Below are 22575 nucleotides of genomic sequence, written 5' to 3' on the forward strand. Positions count from 1 at the left end.
AGATTTATTTTTTATTATTTTTTTTTATTGGAAAGGCGAATATACAGAGAGGAGAGACAGAGAGGAAGATCTTCCGTCTGATAACTCACTCCCCAAGTGAGCGCAACAGCCAATGCTATGCCGATCCAAAGCCAGGAGCCTCTTCCGGGTCTCCCACGCGGGTGCAGGGTCCCAAAGCTTTGGGCCGTCCTCGACTGCTTTCCCGGGCCACAGGCAGGGAGCTGGAAGGGAAGCGGGGCTGCTGGGATAGAACTGGCGCCCATATGGGATCCCGGGCGTGCAAGGCGAGGACCTTAACCACTGTGCCACGGCACCAGGCCTGTGGTGCTTAATTTTTAAGGAGACTTAAAAACAGTGAACAGAATTGTGAAAGAACCAAAGGTCACCTGGGTAAATCTGACTAGACTACTCTTGTGGCACCGCAGCTGAGCTGCCACTTGCAACAGCAGCATTCAGTTGAAGTCCTGACTGCTCTGCTTCTGATCTAGCTTCCCGCGGATGTGCCTGGGAAGGCAGTGGGAGATGGCCTGTCACTGCCCTAAGTAAATCATGTTTTAAGGTTTATGATTTGAAAAACAGAGTTACATGTAGAAAAGAAAGAGAGACAGGTCTTCTGTTCACTGGTTCACTCCTCCAGTGACCCCAGTGACCTGAGCTTGAGTCAGTCAGGAGCCAGAAGCTTCATCCCATTTCCCATGTGGGTGCAGGGAACCAAGCATTTGGACCATTCTCCACTGCCTGCCCAGGCGCGTTAGCAGGGACATGCATCAGAAATGGAGCAGCCGGGACTTGAACCATGTGGGGTGTTGGCACTGCAGACTTAAATAATCTTTTCAGAATGAATGGGGTCAGATTTGTGGCTCCGTCTGGGGGTTAGGCAGCTGCCCGCCATGCCATATGGATGGCAGTCCTTGTCCCAGCTATTCCATTTCGATGCAGGTGATGGTCCAAGTACCCTTGTGGGACAACTGGATGAAATCGTTGGCTCTGGTCTGTCCCGGAAATGGCTCTGAGGTCATCTGCGGAGTGAACCAGCAGATCAAACGTTCTCTTCTCTCTTGACTTTCACAAGCAGCTGTCTTAGGTTCTCTCTGGCGATTGCTGTTTTGTTTTCTCGGTGCCCTCTGCTGGTCATCTTGGTGAGACCGGAAAGAGATCTGACGTCAGGGGTCAGTCAGCAGGAAGCCTGAGCACTCTTGGACATATGTGATCCACTTAATACCACATTTTGGTCTGGTTGTATGTGTTCCACTGTAGTACTGTGAGGTTGCGGTTGTGAATAATCATCATTGCTTGTGCATTATTTTTGAGAAAGATACGGAGTTTGTTTTGGACGGTGATGTGTGTTGTCATGCCTGTTCTTGAATGCATTTGTAATGTAAGTTTCCATGTTAGCTTTGTGACTTCAAAGGAGAACCATGGCTTTTAGTGTCATTCTGAGATGGTGGGAAGGGTACTGGTTCCCCTGGGCTTTGAGCTGGTCACGGTGTAGCGACTGACACCAGCTCTCGTGAGTCGCCAGGCCGGTGGTCAGCTCCACGTGACGCAGCAGTTGTTTTTCTCTTAAGATTTATTTGAAAGCTCTCCATGCACTGGTTCGCTCCCCGGATGAGCACAAAGGCTGGACCTGGGCCGGCCCGAAGCAGGAGCTTCTTCCGGGTCTCCCACTTGGGTAACAGAAGCCCAGGTGCTTCTGCTGGTTTTCCCAGATGAATTACAAAGAAACTGGATTAGAAGTAAAGCTGACAGGACTTGAACCAGTGCCCATATGGGATATGCCACAAGCTGACAGGCTGCAGCTTAACCCGAGTTGCCACAGTGCCTACTGCGGGGTTGTTGCTGTCAAGCTGCCTTTACCCGAGGATTTTACCAACATGAGTTTTAAATTGAATGTTCAGTTGAGTGGCAGAAAGAATTTCTTATAAGCATAATTTGTCAGTGTCTGGATAGTCATCATTTAGCCTTAATTTGCCATCAAGTTTTGTACTGTGAGTTCATATTTATTTACCTTTGTTTTTAAGCAGAGAGCATGATTAATTGAGATCTTGCAGGCCAGATACAGTCATACGATGTTTTATAGCTTTTCCATATGACTTTTATCATTTAAGATGTCGAAGCACAGCAGATCTGTCTGTATGTTAGAATTACGCATGCCAGCCTGTATGCTTCCTAGTTAGGATCTAGTAAGTAGGATTTTTACTTTACAATTTCAGAATTGGTAAACGTAGATCACACTGGCCTGTCACCTGTCGTGGAATAATGGACAATCTTTACAGTGACTGATGCTGAGTTGTGACTCCCTGCAGTTTTCGGTTGGTCTCTCTGGAGCTCTGTTCTCAGCAGTGGATGCGGGGTCCGGGGCTGGTTGACCTGCGATGTTACTAGATACAGCCAGGTCCCTGTTTGTGACACTGAGCAGTCCCACCAATAAGAGCTAAGCTGTTCTATATTTTTAGTAAAATTCTGGAATCCAGAAACTGTTGGTGGTTTGAATGTATAAATTTGAAAGCCAGTCTTGGTCGTTCTTCTTTCTTTACCTATGTCATGCTGCCCTGTTATGGTGAGCTCAGTCACCTTAATTCTTACTTTGTGTGGTGTGGTGTGTGTGATTTTAGACATTTTGCTTTTCCTGTTGCTGTTGGTGAGTGGAGCTGTTACCCAGTCCGATGGCATCCCAGGCACTTGAACTGCCTGCGTTCTCTCTCATGGAAACTCCACGGAGCTATCAGAGTGTTGCTTGAATCACATCAGTCACAGCTGTCTTCCTTCTCTGAAACCTCCTGTGAATCTTAAAGGCTTTGTGTGCTCTTGGTGCGGGCTCCCCCTGCCTCGCATAGCTTGTGTAGAATCTCCACTCAGCCTTGGGGCTGTTCTCTGCTTCATACTCTTCTGTTTGTTCCTCTACTTGTGTTCGAATCTTACCCATGCGCTGCAGAGTGGTTCATCACTTGTTTGTTTGTTTTGTTGAAGGTCTCTTGATCTTACGTCCCAGAATGGTTTGTTTGCCCCTCTGAACTTCCATTGCTATATTTGTCTGTTATCGTCAATGCGTGCCTGTGGCACTGGCGTAGAGGGTTAGAGGCGCATACTCTGCACTGTATGTTCACCTTTGTACACTGCTGCCGGAGAACATAAAGCCGCTCTCCTGATAATGTCTTACATAGTGCTTCTTGAAATTTGATTTTTGGTTGTGCACTGACTAATAATGCCTTAGGTGCTATGCTGAGGTCATGTGGACATGGAACCCTTGGGTGCTATGCTGAGGTCCTGTGGACGTGGAAGCCTTGGGTGCTATGCTGAGGTCATGTGGACATGGAACCCTTGGGTGCTATGCTGAGGTCCTGTGGACGTGGAAGCCTTGGGTGCTATGCTGAGGTCATGTGGACATGGAACCCTTGGGTGCTATGCTGAGGTCCTGTGGGCGTGGAAGCCTTGGGTGCTATGCTGAGGTCATGTGGACATGGAACCCTTGGGTGCTATGCTGAGGTCCTGTGGGCGTGGAAGCCTTGGGTGCTATGCTGAGGTCGTGTGGACATGGAAGCCTTGGGTGCTATGCTAAGGTCGTGTGGACATGGAAGCCTTGGGTGCTATGCTAAGGTCGTGTGGACATGGAAGCCTTGGGTGCTATGCTGAGGTCCTGTGGACATGCAAGCTGGTCACCTTGTGGACACTGATTTCTTCTGGGAATGAACTGAACTGAACTTCCCCCTTAAAGACTTGCTGTGTTTAAGAAGATGCTTAAGGGTGCCGTGCTTTATGCCTGCTGGTCTTTTTTCCCTGAACAGCCGTATTTAGAAAGGCACAGCCACAGAGTGCGTACACACGCATTAGAGGGTGAGTGCTCCTATCTGCTGATTCCTTCCACAGATGCCCATCCTGGCTGGAACCTGGGGCCAGAACTGGGATGCACTGCAGGTGTCCATGTTGGTAACAGGAACCCAGTGAGTGGAGCGGAGCCATTGCTTCTACCGTGCAGCGCCTGTACCGGCGGGAAGCTGGGGTCAGGAATCGCAGTGGGAACTGTGCTTGGGCGCTCTGACGGTGCCTTCTGGCATCCTAGGCTGAATGCTTGCTCCTCACTACCTGGCTTTTGCAGACATTGTATTCATTTAAAACTTAATTTAAGAGTTTCTCAGCTAGAGAGCTCTCCAGTTGTTAACTCTAACTGATACTGGGTGTACACGTTGACCTAGAGTTCTCCTGTGGTGGAAGAAACTGTGAGACCTCGCTGGGTTTCACCTGTGAGTTAAGCAGCAAGGGCGCTCTGACCACCGACGGCCTCCCTCCTCCGCCCTTGTCTGCGTGAGCCCCAACAGGATCTGGAATGGCCTTTAACCCTCTCCTCAGGTTCTTTTGCTTTTCTTTCAGCTTTTAATTCCTATATATACAGAGAGGAGAAGAGACTGAGAGGAAAATCTTCCATCCGCTGATTCACTCCCCAGTAGCCACAATGGCCAGTGCTGTGCCGATCTGAAGCCAGGAGCCAGGAGTCTCCTCCAGGTCTCCCACATGGGTGCAGGGTCCCAAGGCTTTGGGCCTGTCCTTGACTGCTTTCCCAGGCCGCAAGCAGGGAGCTGGATGGGAAGTGGGGTGGCGGGGAGTAGAACTGGCATCCATATGTGGTCTTGGCGCATTCAAGGCGAGGACTTTAGCTGCTAGTCTACCACGCTGGACCCAGGCTTTTTTTTTTTTTTTAACCTACAACATCTTGAAGTAAATTGCACCCATCATATAATTTTGCCCATAAAAGTATATGAATCTGGGTCCAGTGCAATAGCTTGATTGGCTAATCCTCCACCTCCAAGCACTGGGATCCCATGTGGGCACTGCTTTGTGTCTTGGCAGCCCTACTTCCCATCCAGCTCCCTGCTTGGGGCCTGGGAGAGCAGCCGAGGACGGCCCAAAGCCCTGGGACCCTGCGCCCACTTCAGATCTGGAGGAGCCTCCTGGCTCCTGTCTTAGGATCAGCTCAGCTCCAGCCATTGTGGCCACTTAGAGAATGAAACACAAATGGAAGCATTTATCTTTCCATCCTCTGTAAACCTGCCTTTCCAATCTAGTAAAGTAAGTAAATCTTTTTAAAAGGCAAACAAAAGGGTGTATCAAAGGGTGTGCACGTGAGCCTAAGGGAGAGAAAATGATGGAACACCATCAGCTGTGGTGACCAGCACCCCACCACACATGCAGTGTAGCTTTTCATTCTTATCGTTGCTATATCAGTCTTCCTTTAGAGAGATACTCTTTGAATTATTGTTTTTTTTAACTTGTTTTAGCTCCTTTTTTTTTTTTTTTTTTTTTTTTGAAAGGCAGAGCTAGAGAGACATGTTTCACCTGCTCGTTCACTCCTCAAATGGCTGCAGCAGCTGACGCCAGCACAGGCTGACGCCAGCACAGGCTGGGCCAGGAGGCCGGCACTTCTTCCAGGTCTCCGTGTGCATGCAGAGGCCTTTCCAGGCGAACCAGCAGTGAGCTGGATTGGAAACTGAACAGCCGGCACTGCGGGCAGGTGTCCAGCCTGGGATACCACAACAGCAGCCTCTTGAATGGATCTGTGTGTCTTGTACTGGACGTATTACTCCATCTCTACGTAGTCTTCGTGACACTCGTCCCTACGTTGAGCGTGTGGCTGAAGCCAGCTTATTTTGTGTGTGATCTGTTGTGACTGTCCCGCTTGTGTTATGTTAGTAGGCGTGTGGATTGTTTCCGGGTTGTGTTTCTTTTGCTTTTATGAACAACGCAGCAGACGTGTCCAAGTGCGCTGCCTGGTACGCAGTGCGGGTTCTGCGGGTCAGGGTCGCCTCGTGCCTCCCTGCTGCAGGCCCAAGCCGGAGTGCCAGGGCTGCCTCTCCCCGCAGCTTCCAGACGCGGTGTGCGGCACAGCACTCAGGTCGTTGACTGCAGTCCGATTGGAAAACTCTGTTAAACTAGAAAAGGCTGAATTTGGTTTTATTTGATTTATACAGTGAATTTTACCTACATTTTTGTTAACTAGAGACTTTCTCAGCAATGCTGTAACTGCTGTATTGTGTTACTGCTTTGGTTTGAATTGTGTTTATACTCTGCAACAGTGGGGTTTGCAACAGGGTGAATGTGTTTGGTCTTAATTTATTGGAATGAAGGCAACTATCAGGATTGCGTTGATCCCCCCCTCCCAAAAAAAGGGTAATTAAATGTTTGCAGCGTTTGAGTTAAAATTGAGGAGGGCACAGAATTTTCTTAAAATCCGTAGATTTCCCCCTGAGAGTAGGCACAGTTGTGCTCATTATTTGTATACTTCTCTGCTGTTGTGTTTAAGAATTGTCAGGGGTGGGATCCGGTGCCTGGGGCTGGGCCGCAGCCCCAGGCCACAGCCCAGCCCTGGCAGGCAGAGGCCGCCCTGCTTCCCAGCCATGCAGCGGGCAGTGCCTGGGGCTCGGCCGCAGTCCCAGGCCACAGCCCAGCAGTCCCAGGCCACAGCCCAGCCCCGGCAGGCAGAGGCCGCCCTGCTTGCTCAGCACAGGTTGAGCTCCGTTGGGTCTCCCGCTGTCACTGGTTGCTACAGGCTCTCGGGTCAGCTGTGCGTGCTTAAAACTGGGTCTAGGACACCTTGCACGTGTGGCTACCTCCCCACCCTGCCCCTGCCTCCCCCACCTCATTCCTCGGGTGCTTCTGGAGTCTCCTCTGTAGGAAGCGCCTCTTGGCCATATCACTAGGTGTTTATCTTATGCTCACTTAAGTAAAAAATAATTACAAGACTGCTTGTTCACTGGTGTACTTGGTAAAAAGCGAATACCTGAACACTTTGTAGCAGGGACTAGTTGGAGGAATAGTAGGCTATTATATACCTCAGGAAGACAGTGACGTGTATTTCATCAAGTGAAGTGTATCTCATTCTTAAGTGAAAAAAGACCAATGAATATGTGGGTTAGCACAGAAAAGTTTATTTTTTATTGTAAGCCACGTTCCTTGAACTACTAGTGTTTTCTGGAATGACTTCTGGCTAAGTCCTTTGAGTGCAAGATGCTTAACTTGAGGGAAATTCATAGAGCATGTCGTCTTGGCAAGGTCTCTGAAGTGCTATCACCAGGAGTTTCATTCACTGGAGGCCGTATCGCTGAAGTCTGCCGGTGTTGTCAAGTCAGTGTGTAGAGGAAGGCTGTTGTCAGTGTGCTTTTTAAAAAGATACTTGGAATGCTCAGATGAAACTTGGCATGAGTAATATCAGAGGGGATGTGTTTTCATGGTTCTTGATTATTTTGTGAGTTTGTAGTTCTTAAAGAAGCCATATGCCTCGTTAATCTTGAGAAATGGGCTGTTTGATTAGTTTATGGTTTGCCTGCGAGGGGCTGGATTTAAAATTGATTCTGTGGGCTTTTATCTCCTTTCTAAGTGAGCCGGTCAGATCCTTAAGTACACAGCCCTCCTTCTGTTGGGCCTGTGGAGTTTGGTCCTTGTGTCCCATCATGTTGCGTTGCCTAGAGTGAGATGAAGGTCGCGTGTAATCTCGGGGCACGGAGGGGATCGTTTGCACTGGTTGTGGAGGGATGGTTGGTTCTGCCATGGTTCCTGTCCTTGATACTTTGCATTTTCTGCCTTTGTTTTTTCCTTCTGAAGGAAATGAAGTTTGGCCCTCTCTAGGCCTTGGCGAGAGCTCCTGAGCATGGCGTGTCTTCCAGCGAGCTCTGCAGCTGTGAGAGCCGGGGCTGGCTGGGCCTCGGGGCTGCGCTCTGCTCACGGCCTGGACTGAGGATCTGCATCCTTGTTTTGTGTGGGTGCTCAACATGCTTGATTGCATCATCCTGGGCTCCATGGACATTGGACAAGAAGTGACCAAACAGGGTTTCCCTCTAGATCTGCTCGACAAGCTGATGGTAACTACTGTGCTCCTGGACAGTTGACGTTCAGCATTAGGGTGAAGGAATTTCAGACTAACTACTGTGCCGGGGCTGGGATATGACAGAAACCCCTAAAGGGTACCACTGGAGTCCGATTTGAGATTACGCCAACAGGGGTCGGAGTGAGGGAGCCATGGTATTGCTAACAGTGGGAATGGAGAAGAGGCAGCGTTTGAAATCATCTCGACAGCTTGAATGTGGAAGATGAGGTCTGTGAATCAAGAGGGTTGTGACGTGTGTTGTCACCAACATGGACAACACAAGTAGAGAATGGAGTTTGGAGAGCAGAGTAGAACATTCTCTGCTGCTGGGAGAAACTAAGAAGGTAGAAAGAAGGAGTGAAAGAACATGTAGATAGTATGAAAGAGAGCTTATCCAAGATAAAATTAGCTGAACTGTGAGTTAGGGAGCTTAATTGATCATTTTCCCTTGAGGTGGGGGGTGATTAAAGAAGCGGTGGGCAAGGCAGGGTGGCTGTCAGTGGTTGATGCTGGCGGTTGGGGTGATGGAGGTGGAGGGCAGCCTGAAGCTGCAGAGGACCTGCTGGGTGCTTAGCTTCTTCAGACTGGAGGCATTCATATCTCATATGTCTGTCTGAATGGTATTGTGGTTTCATAAAAACACCAAGTTCTGTAGCGCAGTTAGAAGTGATTTAGACTGCAGTGGTTCAGAAAGTGTGGCCTTCGTAGTCCCTGTGTGCGCCTTAGGTTACGAGAGCTCCATAACGCCATTGAGGATACAGGATGCATTGAATCACTCGATGAGGCAGCAGACTTGAATTTGCAGTCCTCAACAACGTGGGCTTATTGTTTACTTTTCAAATTTGTTTTATAAAACCAAATGATTTTGTGTGTTGTAGTTCATTGTTAATTAATCATTTTTGATTTTATGAAGCGAAAATATTTAGGTATTTGTTGATTTGGAATAAAATACAAGTTCACTGTCTTTAGCCTCCACATTTTGAGGTGATGTACATGGACGACCCTTACAGTGTGTGTGTAACCTCGTACACCTAGAGGTCCTGCTTGAATCCCCACGGTCCTTTATGTGTTGGTCCAGGATCCTGAAGCATTATGCATGGCATCTCAGCTTCATGCCCTTAGAAATGATAGCCACTAGCATCTTTTTTTTAAAAATAATTATTACATGGTTGATCAGGGTGGGAAGGATCAAGGTTTAGGGAAAATTGGGTGAATTCGTTACTTCCAAATTTGCCATTTCTTGTTGTTCCTGGGGGAAGGGGAGAGACGAAGAGGGAAGCCACTCAGCACTTTCCACATGTCCCAGTACTCAGGGATGAGGAACCACCACCTCATGTCAACCCAGAGTCTCCACGTGCACAGATTCTGAAGGTCTGCCCAAGAGGTTTGGACAGTTCTGGAATGCTGCCCTTTTCACCGATCCAAGGATGACGTCATCCTCCCAGTGTCCATTGGCTCCATTCACCGAGATTATTTGCTGTCTTCGTTTGCTTGGGGTTGTTGTCCAGTTAGTTCTGCTGCTACAGCACCAAATGTGCTGCCTTAATCTCCTTTTACAACAGGGCCTGTGTCCACTGCTCCACCTTTTTCATTAAGTAGGGCATGTTCTTGCAGGCGAGTCCAAGCCACCAACATCTTTTAAGCATGCACTGTGTCCTAAAGATTTTACGTGCATTTCCATAAACTTTGTGACAGTCATTTAATGAAAGTGATTTGTCCCCATTTTGCACAGTGGAAAGTTGAGGCTTAGAGAAGTGATTTGTCCAAGACCCACACAGCCACCTCCCGAGTGTGGAGCTTCACTTCACAGGCGGGTCCCTGAATTCAGGATACATTTCTAATGTTAATTCTTACCAGTGCACTGCTGAACGGGAGCGCCCCTTTCCCTTCACCCCCGTCTCACCAGCGTTTGTATTCTTGTCAAGTATTACATGAAAAATTGCTAAAATCCACAGAAAGCTAGTGAGATGGAGTGGGTTTTCCTATTTATTCGTGGTTTGTGCTTGTCCTTCTGGCAGTAACCTTAGCATGTCATTTTGGTGGTGGGGGGGAAGATGTTCTAATTTTTCATAGCTCAAAAGGTACTTGTCTTGATCATTTAGAAGGTGGAAAAGGCAGCAGGGCTGTGTTGTGCCGAGTTTGACTCAGCATTTCTTGTGCATGCTGAGCATCGTGTTTCTGAATGAGATACCTAAGTAGTCCGCCTAATATGAGTGGGTTTCCACGTAGAAGGAGGATCTCTGGATACAGTGGTACCTGGTGAGGCCTCACAGATTGGATATTTCTGTCAGCGGGTGTCATCTTATCACCTACCCCTGGGTGTTAGAATTCATTCATTCTCTTTATCTCTTCTTTAGGTTTTCCTGCAATGAGATTTCATTTTCTACATTTCAAGGACATCCTTTCTGAGCTGCTGTGAATAAGTTTGGAATGCTCCTGTGTATTTTCAACTAATGGAGAATTAGCTGTATCTTGGACAAGGATTGCTGCGCTGGACGACCTCGGAATACTGCTCACCATGTCCTCCAACAGGAGTCAGAATCCCCACGGACTGAAGCAGATCGGCCTCGATCAGATCTGGGACGACCTCAGAGCTGGGATCCAGCAGGTGTATACCAGACAAAGTATGGCTAAGTCCAGATACATGGAACTCTATACGTATCCTCACGTTAGAGCGGAGATAAAGCTGTCAGAACTGTGATTATTTACTGCCATAATCTATGAATTATAATCTAAGAAATGTCCCGCTGTGTTTTTCCAGTTCATCCTGTGCTATGATCACAGAGTTCATTTTTAGCTTTCGGTTATTTGAACACAAGTAAAATGGGCCGGTTAGTAGTCTAATGGGTTGCTGGTCTACTGACAAATGGGCTGGTTAGTAGTCTAATGGGTTAGTATGAATGCTTGTCAGATATTAGAACAGTTCTGTCACTACAGGAAGTTCTTTAGACAGCATGGACTTCATGGAGGGTGTCATGTCTTTATGTCCATGTGTTTGGATGTTATGTATGTCTGCCTTCCCATTGGAGGGTCAGAGCTGAGTAGTTCTATCAGAAATAATCTGGTCTATCAAGCTTACAGTATGTATGATATGGGCCTTGGTAGGAAAGGTTTGTTGACCTCCTCTACGTGGATAGCACATAGAACAAGCTTCTTATTACGGTCCCTATTACTGACATGAAATCAAAAAGGTGTTTAGTATTTGGTTCCTAGTATATAAAAGGAACTATATTTGACTAAGGTCATGAGTGTAGAAGGTAGAGTTACTAGGAGTATATCCTCAGAAATACACTGTTTAACTTGTAGAGTTACCTAATTCCATACAAATATAAAATTGAAATTAAAGCTAACCCAGTTCAGATTACAGGTTGCTGCCGACTCTAGGACTTCAATGGAAGGTTAAGTCTAACATGACTATATCCGTGATTAGCACACTAGGTTATGTGATGGTTTGGTATACCTTTCAATGTGCTGATATTTTAGAATCCTAAAATAACATTAAATTTAAACAGATATTAAACTTTTTATCTCATAATGAACTTAAATTGTATTGTATGTACACATAGCCCTGTGTCTATATTTACATTACGGGGCACTTTAAAAAAAAGATTTATTTTTTTTATTAGAAAGTCATATTTACAGAGAGAAGGAGAGACAGAAAGAAAGATCTTCCATCTGCTGGCTAACTCCCCAAGTAGCCGCAGTGGCTGGAGCTGAGTTGAGCTGGTCCGAAGCCAGGAGCCAGGAACCTCTTCTGGGTCTCCCATGTGTGCGCAGGGTGCCAAGGCTTTGGGCCGTCCTCAGCTGCTTTCCCAGGCCACAAGCAGGGAGCTGGAAGGGAAGTGGGGCATCCAGCATATGAACTAGCTCCTATGTGGGATCCTGGCGCATGCAAGGCGAGGATTTTGGCCAGTAGACTACTGCACTGGGCCCTGCTGGTTTTGTTTTGTTGTGTTTGTTTTTGTTTTTTTTTTAAGTTCCTTCAGATGTGTGGTTAAGCTGTTCACCTGGTACCTTTCATGTTTCTTGACACAACATTGTTTGAAATGAACTCTTTACTCTTTAATGCTGCTTTGACTGTGTCCCATAAGTTTCGATACATTGTTGATGCCTTCATTGGTATCAAGCATTTTTTTTTATTATTCATTGATTTAATCTGTAAACCATTGTTCATTTAGCAACATGTTTGTTCAGTTTCTAAGCGTTTACATATCTTCTGGGGTGTTTGACTTGTTGGTCTTCAGCTTTACTCCATGATGGTTTGATAGAATCAATTTTTGTAAATTTGCTGAGGCTTGGTCTGTGGCCTGTGCTGTCATCAGTCCTGGAGAAGGTTTCGTGTACTGAGGAGAAAGAAGTGTATGCTGTGTGGCAGTTACCTGTTTGTCCTGTTGTTCAGTAGAGCTCTGTTTCCTTGCGTAGTTTCTGACTTTTCAGCCTGTCCGTAGAGGTTGGTGAAGTGTTAAGGTCTCCCACTGTTACTGTATTGGAATCTGTTTCTTCATTTAAATTCGTTAATACTTATTTCACATAGCTGGGTGCCCTGGCATTTGGGTTGTATACATTTGTTAGGATGATTTTTTCTCCTTAAGGGATCCGTTAATCATTATTTGGTGGTATTGTTCTTCATGTCTCTTAATGCTTTTCATGTCAAAGTCTATATTATCTGATATTAGAATGGTTATACCAGCTTGTTTTTCCTTTCCATTAGCCTGAAATATCCTTTTCCATCCTTTCACTTTCAACATCCAAGTATCTTTGTTGCTAAGATGTGTCTCCTATAGGCGAAAGATGGATGGGCCCTGTGTTTTGGTCCAGTCTGCTGATCTGTGTCTTCTGACTGATAAGTTTAAGCCATTTACAATCAGGGTTAATATTGACAGGTGGTGATTTGGTCCTGTCATTTTAGCATTGGGTTTCTCAGTGTTGAATTTAGGTTGCTTTTGTGACTTTATTGAGATGTTCTCTATATTTGCTGTTGAGTTTGAAAGGCGTTATTTTTTTTTTCTGTTTGTATTTTATCTTTAACATTTGTAGGGCAGGTTTGCTAGAGGCGAAGCCTTTCACTTTTTGCTGTGAAACACAAAGGAAAGCTTAACTGGATATATTATTCTGGGCTGACAATTCATTTTGTTTCAGCATCTGGATTATACCACTTCATTCTCTTCTGGCCTGCAGAGTTGCCTTTGAGAGGTCAGCTAGGAGTCTGATTGAGGGTCCTTTGGAAGATAGTTGACTTTTCTCACGTGCATATTTCAGTAGCTTTTCTTTATGTTCAACAAGAGAGCTTGATTATGATGTGTTGTGGCAAGGATCACTTTTGGTTGACGCTACTTGGATTTCTGTGCTCTTCCTGTATTTTGTTTCCCAGTTCTTTCTCCATGTTAGGGAAATTCTCAATTCTTTCTTCATTGGATACATCTTTTTTCCTTTTAAAGATTTTTTTTTTTTGAAAGTTAGATTTACAGAGAGAAGGAGAGATAGAAAGATTCTCCATCCACTGGCTCACTTCCCAAGTAGCTGCAGTGGCTGGTGCTGAGCCAGTCTGAAGCCAGGAGCCAGGAACTTCTTCCAGGTCTTCCACATGGGTGCAGGGTCCCAAGGCTTTGGCCTGTTTTCAACTGCCTTCCCAGGCCACATGGAAGCTGGATGGAAAGTGCAGCAACCGGCACACGAACTGGTGCCCACATGGGATCTTGGCACATGAAAGGCAATGATTCCATCCGCTAGGCTACTGTGTTGGGCCCCTGAATCCATCTTTTAGCTCAGTTTCTCTTTCCATGCTTTCTGAAACTCCCATAACTTTATGTATGGCATTTTGATGGTGTCCCTTAATTCTTGGATATTTTTGTTAGTTTACTCAGTTCCTCTTCCAATGTTTGGTTTCATTGTTATTGCAGGAGGTGTCTTCCAGTTCTGAGATTCTTTCTTCTACCTCATTCATTCTATTATTGAGGCTTTCCATTGAATTTTTAATTTGCTGTAGACTTCATTTCTAATAATCTAATTTGATTTGGTTTCAGTGTTTTATTTCCTATGTAGTGTATTCCTTAAATTACTTGAACAACTGTATGTGCTCCTTGTTTTTAAGGAGCTTTATACCAATTTTTAAAAACTTTATCCGACGCTTGCTCAATGCCTTCTTCAGTTAATTCTGAGATTGTAATAAACTTTTGCCCCTTGTTGGGGGAGGCATCAGTAACTTCAGTCACTGTGTCTGTGCCTCTTCTTTTGCCCTTACCATTGAAGCTAAGGTTAGTGGATTTTTCTCCTTGGGACAAGTCTTTAAGCTGTATCTTGCACAGGTCTGCAAGGCGACCTTACTGATCCTGTTCAGTACCCAGTTCTCCGTTTGCCATCACTTGTACCATTCCCTCTAGCAGGTTTTCAGTCCGGCCCCTGATTCTGCAGCCGAAGCTCCTGGGTCACCTCTGCACCCTGTGATCCCAGGCTTTGGTCGCACCACTGCCCACTCAGCCTTTCTCCTGATCCGGTTCCTGCAGTACTCGGGGATAAAGAGACACAAGCTGTGACTTTAAACTAGATCAACACGCCCGTCAGCTCGCCCATTGCAGAGTTTTGATTTTTTTCTTTCATCTTCTTGACGGAAGCTGCTGGCAGTTAGATCTAGGGACAACCCGAACCTATTTTTGAGGCAGCCCATGGGCTGTCAATTGGCATATCTCCCCAGTGGGACCAGTACAGTGAGCTGGAAGTGAGTGCTTCCCTGGGTTAATGCATCCTCAGGTTGCTATTGTCTGTCCCCTAGAGCCTTTGCCATTGAAGTAAAAAAATAGCATCCAGGCCTGGCGAGATAGCATAGTGTTTAAGGTCCTCGCTTTGCACGCACCTGGATCCCATATGGGTGCCCGTTCTAATCCCGGCATCCCCGCTTCCCATCCAGCTCCCTGCTTGTGGCCTGGGAAGACAGCAGCCCAAAGCCTTGGGACCCTGCACCCGTGTGGGAGACCCAGAAGAGGCTTCAGGCTCCTGGCTTTGGATTGGCTCAGCTCCAGCCATTGCGGCCACTTGGGGAGTGAACCATCGGACAGAAGATCTTCCTCTCTGTCTCTCCTCTCTGTATATCTAACTTTCCAATAAAAATAAATAAATCTTAAAAAAAAAAATAGCATCTGTTGTGGCACTGGTGACAGCTGCATTGTGAGATCCGCCACGTTCTCCCACCCGTCTGCTGGGACTCTGCCACTCTGCTTCTGCCTGTGATAGGTTCAGAATATCAGTGAAGCCTGCACTTCTACGGCTTTGCCTCCTGGGTTCCCCTTCCCCCTGGCCCTGGTGGAGCTCCAGTCGCCACTGGGGTATCTGTTCAGCACCACTGCGCTGTCTGCTCCTTTCCCATGTCCAGGGTCTCCGGATGCCCGTCGGCTGTCAGCCTGTCCTCCGTTTCCCAGGATCACAGCTGTCTGCTTATTGGTCATTCCTTCTCCATGCGTTCTGACATGTCCTCACCCTGTTCTGCTATCTTGTTCTTGGATGGGATTCTTGTGAATATCGTTGGACTGGAATGATAGACTCACGCAATCCACAGTGCTTCCAGCGTAGTGGGAGAATTTTCTTTTACCCTTCAGGGTTCTGGTGTGATAGCCATGGCATTTATTTTTTTTAATTCTTCCTGGTAAAACTGCTAAGGGTGTTGATTCCAACTGGGAGGTGAAACACTTGGTTGGATTTCCAGTAAGGAAAGAGAAATGAGAGAGCATTACTCTGAGGCCAAGGAAATCTCACTGCTGATCTGTCTTTGGGAAGAAAATTCTTTAAAAAAGTATTTTTGACTCACTACATTTTTCCCTTGTCTGATGGTGGTTTTGCTTTTAGAACTGTGAGAACATAGAGACTTTGGACTTACAGAGATGACTGTTTTTATGTTATCAAGAGTAGAAGCTTGTAGTGGCCTTGGATATGTCTGTGTAACTTGTTGTTGAGATTTACTTGTTTATTTGAAAGGTAGTATTGGAAAGATCTTTCATCTGCTGGCTCAATCCCCAAACGGTGGCAGTAATCAAGCCTACGCCATGCCGAAGCCAAGAGCCTGGAGCTTCTTCCAGGGCTCCCATGGGGCTGCGGAGGCCTAAGCAGAGTCTGCTGCTTTCCCTGGTGCGATAGCAGGGAGCTGGACTGGAACTGGAGCAGCTGGACTGGAACTGGTGCCCATGTGGGCTGTTCCCTATGCTACAGTGCCAGCCCCAAACTTGATATTCTTGTCCTTGAATTTTTCAGATGTGTATTTGCTGAAATTTAGAGAATCCAAAGTCTTTGAGATGTTGAGGAAAGTTAGAGAATCTAAGCTTTGAGGTGTTGAGGAAATAGCAGCTACGGTCGAGCCCTGCGTGTCCTCTGCTGTGCTGGGACTTGCTTTCAGCCCCACACGCCCCGGGGTGTCGTGGGGGTGACCCTTCTCCCTTGACGTTGGGTGCCAGTTGTGGGGTAGCTTTGTCCTGGGGGTGCGTGTGTGAGAGTCTTCTCAAGCTGCATATAGAACAGATATTCCTTGCGCCTTTAAGAGCCATTTGTGATTGCTGTAACTGAAAGGTGGATTAATATAAACAAGCACTTTTCTCGATTTTTCAACTCAGTATGGCAAAGGAGAAGGAAATTTTGTGAAAGAGGAAAAAAAGCTCAAACATTCTGCCAACAAAAAGATTTAGTTCAGTCCACTTTGTTTCTAGTTCCTTTGTAAAGGTTTTGCTTTCTTCCGAATCATTGACTTAAGCGCCTGCTTTCGGTGAATCTCCAGCCCCTTTAGGTCTCTGCTGCCTTCTCTCACACGTACATAGAGCTGCCATGCAGGGGAAACAGATCATTCCTTCCATCTGCCCAAGTACTTGCTGTAGCTGCAGCTGGACCAGTCCATAGCCAGGAAGCCAAAACTCAATCCAGGTCTCCATTTTGGATGGCAGGGACTGAAACACTGGATTCCTCTCCTGGTGCCTCGCTGGCTGTGTGCTGTGAGGAGCTTGGAATCAGAGCCCAGATCCCAGCCCAGGCACGCTTATGGGACACAGACTCAGCCAGCAGCGTCGTGATTGCTGTGACAGATCCATCTGTTGCTGTTTCTGCAAAAAACATAGGCATTATTCTAGTTTGTTTGGTTTTTAGGTTTGTTTATTTATTTTACTTGAAAATCAGATTAGAGGGAGTAACAGAGGCCTTTCATATGCTGGTTCCCTGCTCAGACAAACACTATAACCAGAGCTGGGCTGGCCTGAAGCTGGGAGCCAGGAGCTCCTTCTTGTGTGCCTGCAGGGTCCCAAGGCTTTGGGCCGTCCTCCACTGCTTTCCCAGGCCACAGGCAGGGAGCTGTATGGGAAGTAGGGCGGGTGGGACTCAAGCCAGCATCAGTGTGGGATGCTGGCTCCCCAGGCCAAGGCTTGTCTTGCCACATAACTAGTGCTGGGCCCCTGGGGGTATATTCTATTTAGACGGGCAAATACTCAAGTCCCCTCATTTTGAACTTAATACAGAAACATTTTTTCTTCAGTTTATTGATACCATTAAATCTCAGGTGTCATGTTTGACCTAGAAAATGAGCATTCATCCTAACCGATGCATTTAAGAGGATACAGTGAAGGACGGTGGTCTCACTTGCCCATTCCATGCCTGGGTCCTCTGTTTCATGTTTTAAAACTCAGTATTACATACATTTTTGTTTTGAACTGTTCTTTGTATTTAAACAAACATTTCAGGAGACTCTCTGGTGTGCCCAGATCTCTGCGACGCTCTCCCTCTCCTCCGGAGGATGTGGGCGTCCACCTGCTGCCCGACTCCTTTAGCCTGAAGTGCAGCTCGGGCTGTGGGAATCCCCTGACTTGTATTTTATCTGAAAGTATCTTCATTTTGCCTTAGTTTTTTTTTTTTTTAAAGATTTATTTTTATTATTTTTTCATTGGAAAGGTGGATATACAGAGAGGAGAGACAGAGAGGAAGATCTTCCGTCCGATGATTCACTCCCCAAGTGAGCGCAACGGGCCGATACTATGCCGATCCAAAGCCAGGAGCCTCTTCCGGGTCTCCCACGTGGGTGCAGGGTCCCAAAGCTTTGGGCCGTCCTCAACTGCTTTCCCGGGCCACAGGCAGTGAGCTGGAAGGGAAGCTGGGCTGCCGGGATTAGAACCGGCGCCCATATGGGATCCCAGGCGTGCAAGGCGAGGACCTTTAACCACTTGCGCCACCGCGCCGGGCCCTTGCCTTAGTTTTTAAAGGGTATTTTTACTGGATACAGAATCGTGGATTTATACAGTGGTTGTTTTTTTTCTTTCAGCATTTAAAGCTGTTCTGCTGCTGTCATCTGACCTTTGTTGTTTTGGCTGAGTGGTTTAATGACCATTTGACGTCTTTCTCGGCATTTTTCATGTAACTCCGTCCTGTCTGCAAAAGGCTTATAGTCTCTGGTTTCCAGTGTGTCTTTTCTCTCTCCTGGTCCAGAATTGACATCTTTGCGCGTTGGCTATGCATTGCAGCACAGCAGGTTACTGGTTCCCGGCTTCTGATCAGCATAGCATCGGCCATTGCGCTCACTTGCGGACAGAAGGTCTTCCTCTCTGTCTCTCCTCCTCTCTGTATATCTGACTTTCCAATAAATAAATAAATCTTAAAAAAAATCTGAAAGAGATGCTCTTTCAGTAAAATTCCACCTGATAGGAATGTATGTTATTTTAACTGGCAACATTTTTTCTTTTGCTCCTTAAATGCAAATATTGATATGTTGGAGCTTAGTAAATACAGGTCACTCTTTTTAACTGTATATTCTATGTCATGAAAAAGCTATAAACTGTATCAAAACGAATCCAGTGGATTTAACTATTTCCCTGTGTTAGACGATTAGATTGTTGAAAGTTTTTTTGCTATTGTGTACAATATTGGAAATGTATTTCCATAGTGGTTTCCCTATGATAAACGCTTACAAATGACTTACTATACTAAAAGGAATATAGGTGAGATGTGCGTATTTCCAGACAGTCCTCCAGAAACATGTAAGCATGTTTGCTGGCTGGCCTCAGCTTCCTGCATTTAGCTACCATCGGGTTTAATTTTTGTTGTTTAAGAACATTTTTAACTTAATAGTTGGAAAGCAATATGATACCAGGAAACAGCCCTGGGACCAAGTGGCTGGGACTGGCTGCTGGCAGAGTTATATAGCGAATCCTAAGTGTATTGCTGGCTTGATGGAATGAAGGTACACAGTGAGGAGCCCTGGGTGGCAGCAGCTCCCAGGGTCCTGGGGGGGGGGGGGGTTGCAAGCAAAGCCTTGTGCCTGGCAGGCAGGATGGGGCTGGAAGCACGTTGCCATGGACATAGAAGCCCTGGGAAGCCCAGATACCCGTTAGTGGAAAGGTGAAGTAAAAATAATATTAATCATGACCTGCTGTCCCAGGGACAGGTAGGTGAGTGTTCAAGCTGAACTCAGGCTGTGGGAAGGGTAGGAACGGTCGAGGTGGTCAGCTCCTGAGGCGAAGGGCTGGTGTTTGTGATACCAGCTGATTTGAGGATTTCCCCAAATTATTAGTGTGAAAAATCCCACCAAATGTGAGTTAAAGTTGGAAGCACAGGAGAGTCCACTGTAGGGGAAGCGAACACCGAAGTCCCAGAGCCGGGTCAGGACGTCAGGACGTCGGGACGTGGGGACGTGGGGACATGGCTCGGGGTCGTCGGACTGTCCAGTGCTTCTGTTACTGGAGAAGGAAGCAACAGGGCCGGGTGGGGCAGAAGTTAGTGTCTACATTTGCAGAGTCAAAAAGTTATGCAAAGGGAGTGTCATTTTTAATTTCATTTTTTCCATGAGCTCTTTGAAATCTCATTATTATATAGACTTTTTTATGGAAAATATCTTATTTCTTGTTGTCAAATTTCTAGAATCTGGAATCTTGACAGAGTGTAATATGCTGATTTTAGCATGACAATTAAATATAGCCTGATTGAAATTGAAAGTTTAGTATATGCATCAAACATAATTAGACCTTCAGGAACTTAAAAGGACCCATAGAGAGCCATGCGTGTGAAATAATAGCAAAGGATTGAAAAAACGGGAGGAATGAAACACCATGGAAGATGTTTTTCAAAGATGCTATGAATATAAAATTAAGTCATTAAAATTAACTACAATTTAGCACAGCTGAAAGAAACTTACTTAACCAGATGGTAGATCAAGAAAAACTAGGAAGTTTGAATGAAGATGAAGTGATAAAAAAATGTTTGACTTGAATCTAGGTACGAGAATATGAAAGTCGGAAACGTATACTGTAGAAGCGCTGGTACATGGAGAGTCGGTGACCAGGAATGTGCAAGCACTGACTCAGGGCACAGTGCGCACCCCGGAGTGTGGCATGCCCTTGCGGGAGCGGGGAACATCTGGCCTCAGTGTCTGCAAGAAGTGCGGTGCGCTGGCTTCCATCTCCGTAAGGGGACAGGGTGACTCCAGGAGGCACTCAGGAACCAACCCACGGAGCAGTGTAAAGCCAAACTCTCCAGCTGTTGGACTCTCCCCGGCAACTGAATAAATTTGCTGTGGTAGCTTCCCATAGGCACACCAAAACAGAAACATAAAGGTTGAAAACTAAACATTGGGGCACAACAATTGGGGGACAATTTATTTTTTTAAGATTCATTTGTTTTTATTGGAAAGGCAGATTTACAGAGAGGAAGATCTTTTGTCCACTGATTCACCCCCCAAGTGACCACAATGGCTGGAGCTGAGCTGATCCCAAGCCAGGAGCCTGGAGCTTATAATGTGCACTTATTGGGAACATTATTCGTAACCAAACATGAGAACAGTTCAGTTCCCTTTGTTTTCCTCAGTACTGTAGTTGCTTTTCCCTTTGCATCTGCAAGCCCATGTTTGACCTCCCTTGCCAGTTCTTTCCGTGCAGTCTGACACACTCAGCACTTTCTCCACAAGGTCAGTCGTGGTAGATCATCTAAAAGGTCTCGAGGATGATGATGATGATTTTGTGGCAGTATTCTGGAACATTCCACTGTTCTTCCCCCCTCGGCCTTGTGCAGCTTTGCAAATGGGGCATTTGCCTGTCAGTTTACTGATCATTTGAGTGGGCTCTTTTTCCACTCCAGTTTCTCAATAGGCTTCGGCTGATATTTTGGGCGTGTAGATACTGTAAGCAGATGTGTTCACAGTCGTTGCTGTCAATATCTACGATGCAGTTTCCTTGACTTTCCTCCAAGTCATGTTTATAACTACTGCACTAGCGTACACCAGTCCAACCAAGCCCGGGGGGCTGGGGTCCCACCTTCCAAGTCCAAAAAGGGGCAGACGCCTGGTGGAGCTCAGTTTGTTGGCTTGGAATTATACAAACGACTTAAGGAATTTTTGAAGAACTACTTGACAAATCTTCTTAAGGTAAGATATTTTACATCTGATTGAGCAAGTAGCATGCAAAAAAAAAAATGGAAATGGTTTTAACCTAAATGCTAACCCTTTCACTGGTTGTTAATTTGGTTTAGGTGGTAACATGTCTTGCCTAGCCTTTTTACTGAAATGAAGATGGAACCTTCATAACCATATTCTGTTTTAATTTGTTGCATTAGGAGGTTTTGATAAGTCTTAATACCGTTGTAGTACTGTCCTTAAATGATTTAGCGGTTTTGTATTTGTTAGAGGTTGATGAGCTTTTTCACTAAAAGCACATAATTGTATATTCAAAATTACTTGTGCTTTATTTTGACCCAAATAATGATATTCTCTAGCAAATGACATAAATAATTAAAAGGTTATTTATACTTTGGGAATACATTTTTCAAAACTGCTATGAAATTGTCCAGTGGCCAGATTGGGTCTCACTGCGGCCACCCACATCCCTTGGAGCAGCGCTCCGTGCGTCGGGCGATGCTTGGGCAGTAGTGGGGCCTTTCCCGTCGTCTGCCCTTTCCTTGCTCAGTCTTCATGCTGTCGCAGAGGTACTGTGCTGCTCACGTCCAGCCACAAGGCGGACGAGCGGCTCTGTCGTTTGCAAGAAGTTGTGCTGTATTCTTGTGAGAATGGGTATTAGCGTGTTTTGTGCAGAATAATTTAGCAGCATGCATCAATGTTTTTTAAAGCTATCAGTGTATTTTCACTTTCATCTTTGTTACATGTCCACTTAGTTGTCTTAAAGTTTGAGTTCACTTGTTTCTAGGATGGAGAAGATTTGATGGATGAGAGTGTCCTGAAATTCTACACTCAGCAGTGGGAAGATTATCGATTTTCAAGCAAAGTGTTGAATGGAATTTGTGCCTACCTCAATAGACATTGGGTTCGCCGCGAATGTGATGAAGGACGAAAAGGAATATATGAAATCTATTCAGTAAGGTTTTCTTTAACCTTTGCTTGTATATTTCCTTAAGCTACTTCTCCTTTCAATAAGGGGATGGAGGCAAATACTAAGCTGTTTTTGGAGTAGTAGGTGAACTTATCTCTGTATTCAAGAATGTTGGCACAACAGCAATATTTTATTGCTCAACTCTTGACAAATGTAATTAGAAGGAATACAATGCAGCTCAGAATTATGACTAATTTTTATTGTTAAAAAGCCCAAGGTCTGTGACAGACCTGCACTGCTTCCTACTGGCATTTTGCTATATACTTGTGAAGGGTTTTTTTTAGGGTGTGTTTATTTGGAGTTACAGTGGATTGGGCAGGGAGGAACGGATCTTCTGTATGCTGGTTCACCCCTCAGATGGCTGCAGCCAGTGGCTAGGGCTAGGCCAGGTGG

The 22575-nt window shown here is 45.9% G+C and overlaps 1 protein-coding gene across 4 annotated transcripts in view; it reads left to right on the forward strand.

The window, feature by feature from the left end:
* Nucleotides 1–22575, forward strand: part of LOC121166785 (cullin-1) — a 62979-nt gene that overhangs the window by 14943 nt on the left and 25461 nt on the right. For 3 of the 4 annotated variants that reach the window (XM_040996066.1, XM_040996067.1, XM_040996064.1), the window contains exons 2-4: nucleotides 10213–10513; nucleotides 21050–21224; nucleotides 22000–22167. In XM_040996066.1, coding sequence (XP_040852000.1) covers nucleotides 10374–10513; nucleotides 21050–21224; nucleotides 22000–22167 — 483 coding nt within the window. In that variant the 5' untranslated portion in view covers nucleotides 10213–10373. Of the gene's footprint in view, nucleotides 1–10210; nucleotides 10514–21049; nucleotides 21225–21999; nucleotides 22168–22575 lie in introns of those variants that run through there. The other variant, XM_040996065.1, reaches the window with a different exon arrangement.

Source organism: Ochotona curzoniae, unplaced genomic scaffold (genome assembly GCF_017591425.1).
Source record: "Ochotona curzoniae isolate NIBS_2020 unplaced genomic scaffold, NIBS_Ocur_1.0 patch229, whole genome shotgun sequence".
In the NCBI taxonomy this organism is placed as follows: domain Eukaryota; kingdom Metazoa; phylum Chordata; class Mammalia; order Lagomorpha; family Ochotonidae; genus Ochotona; species Ochotona curzoniae.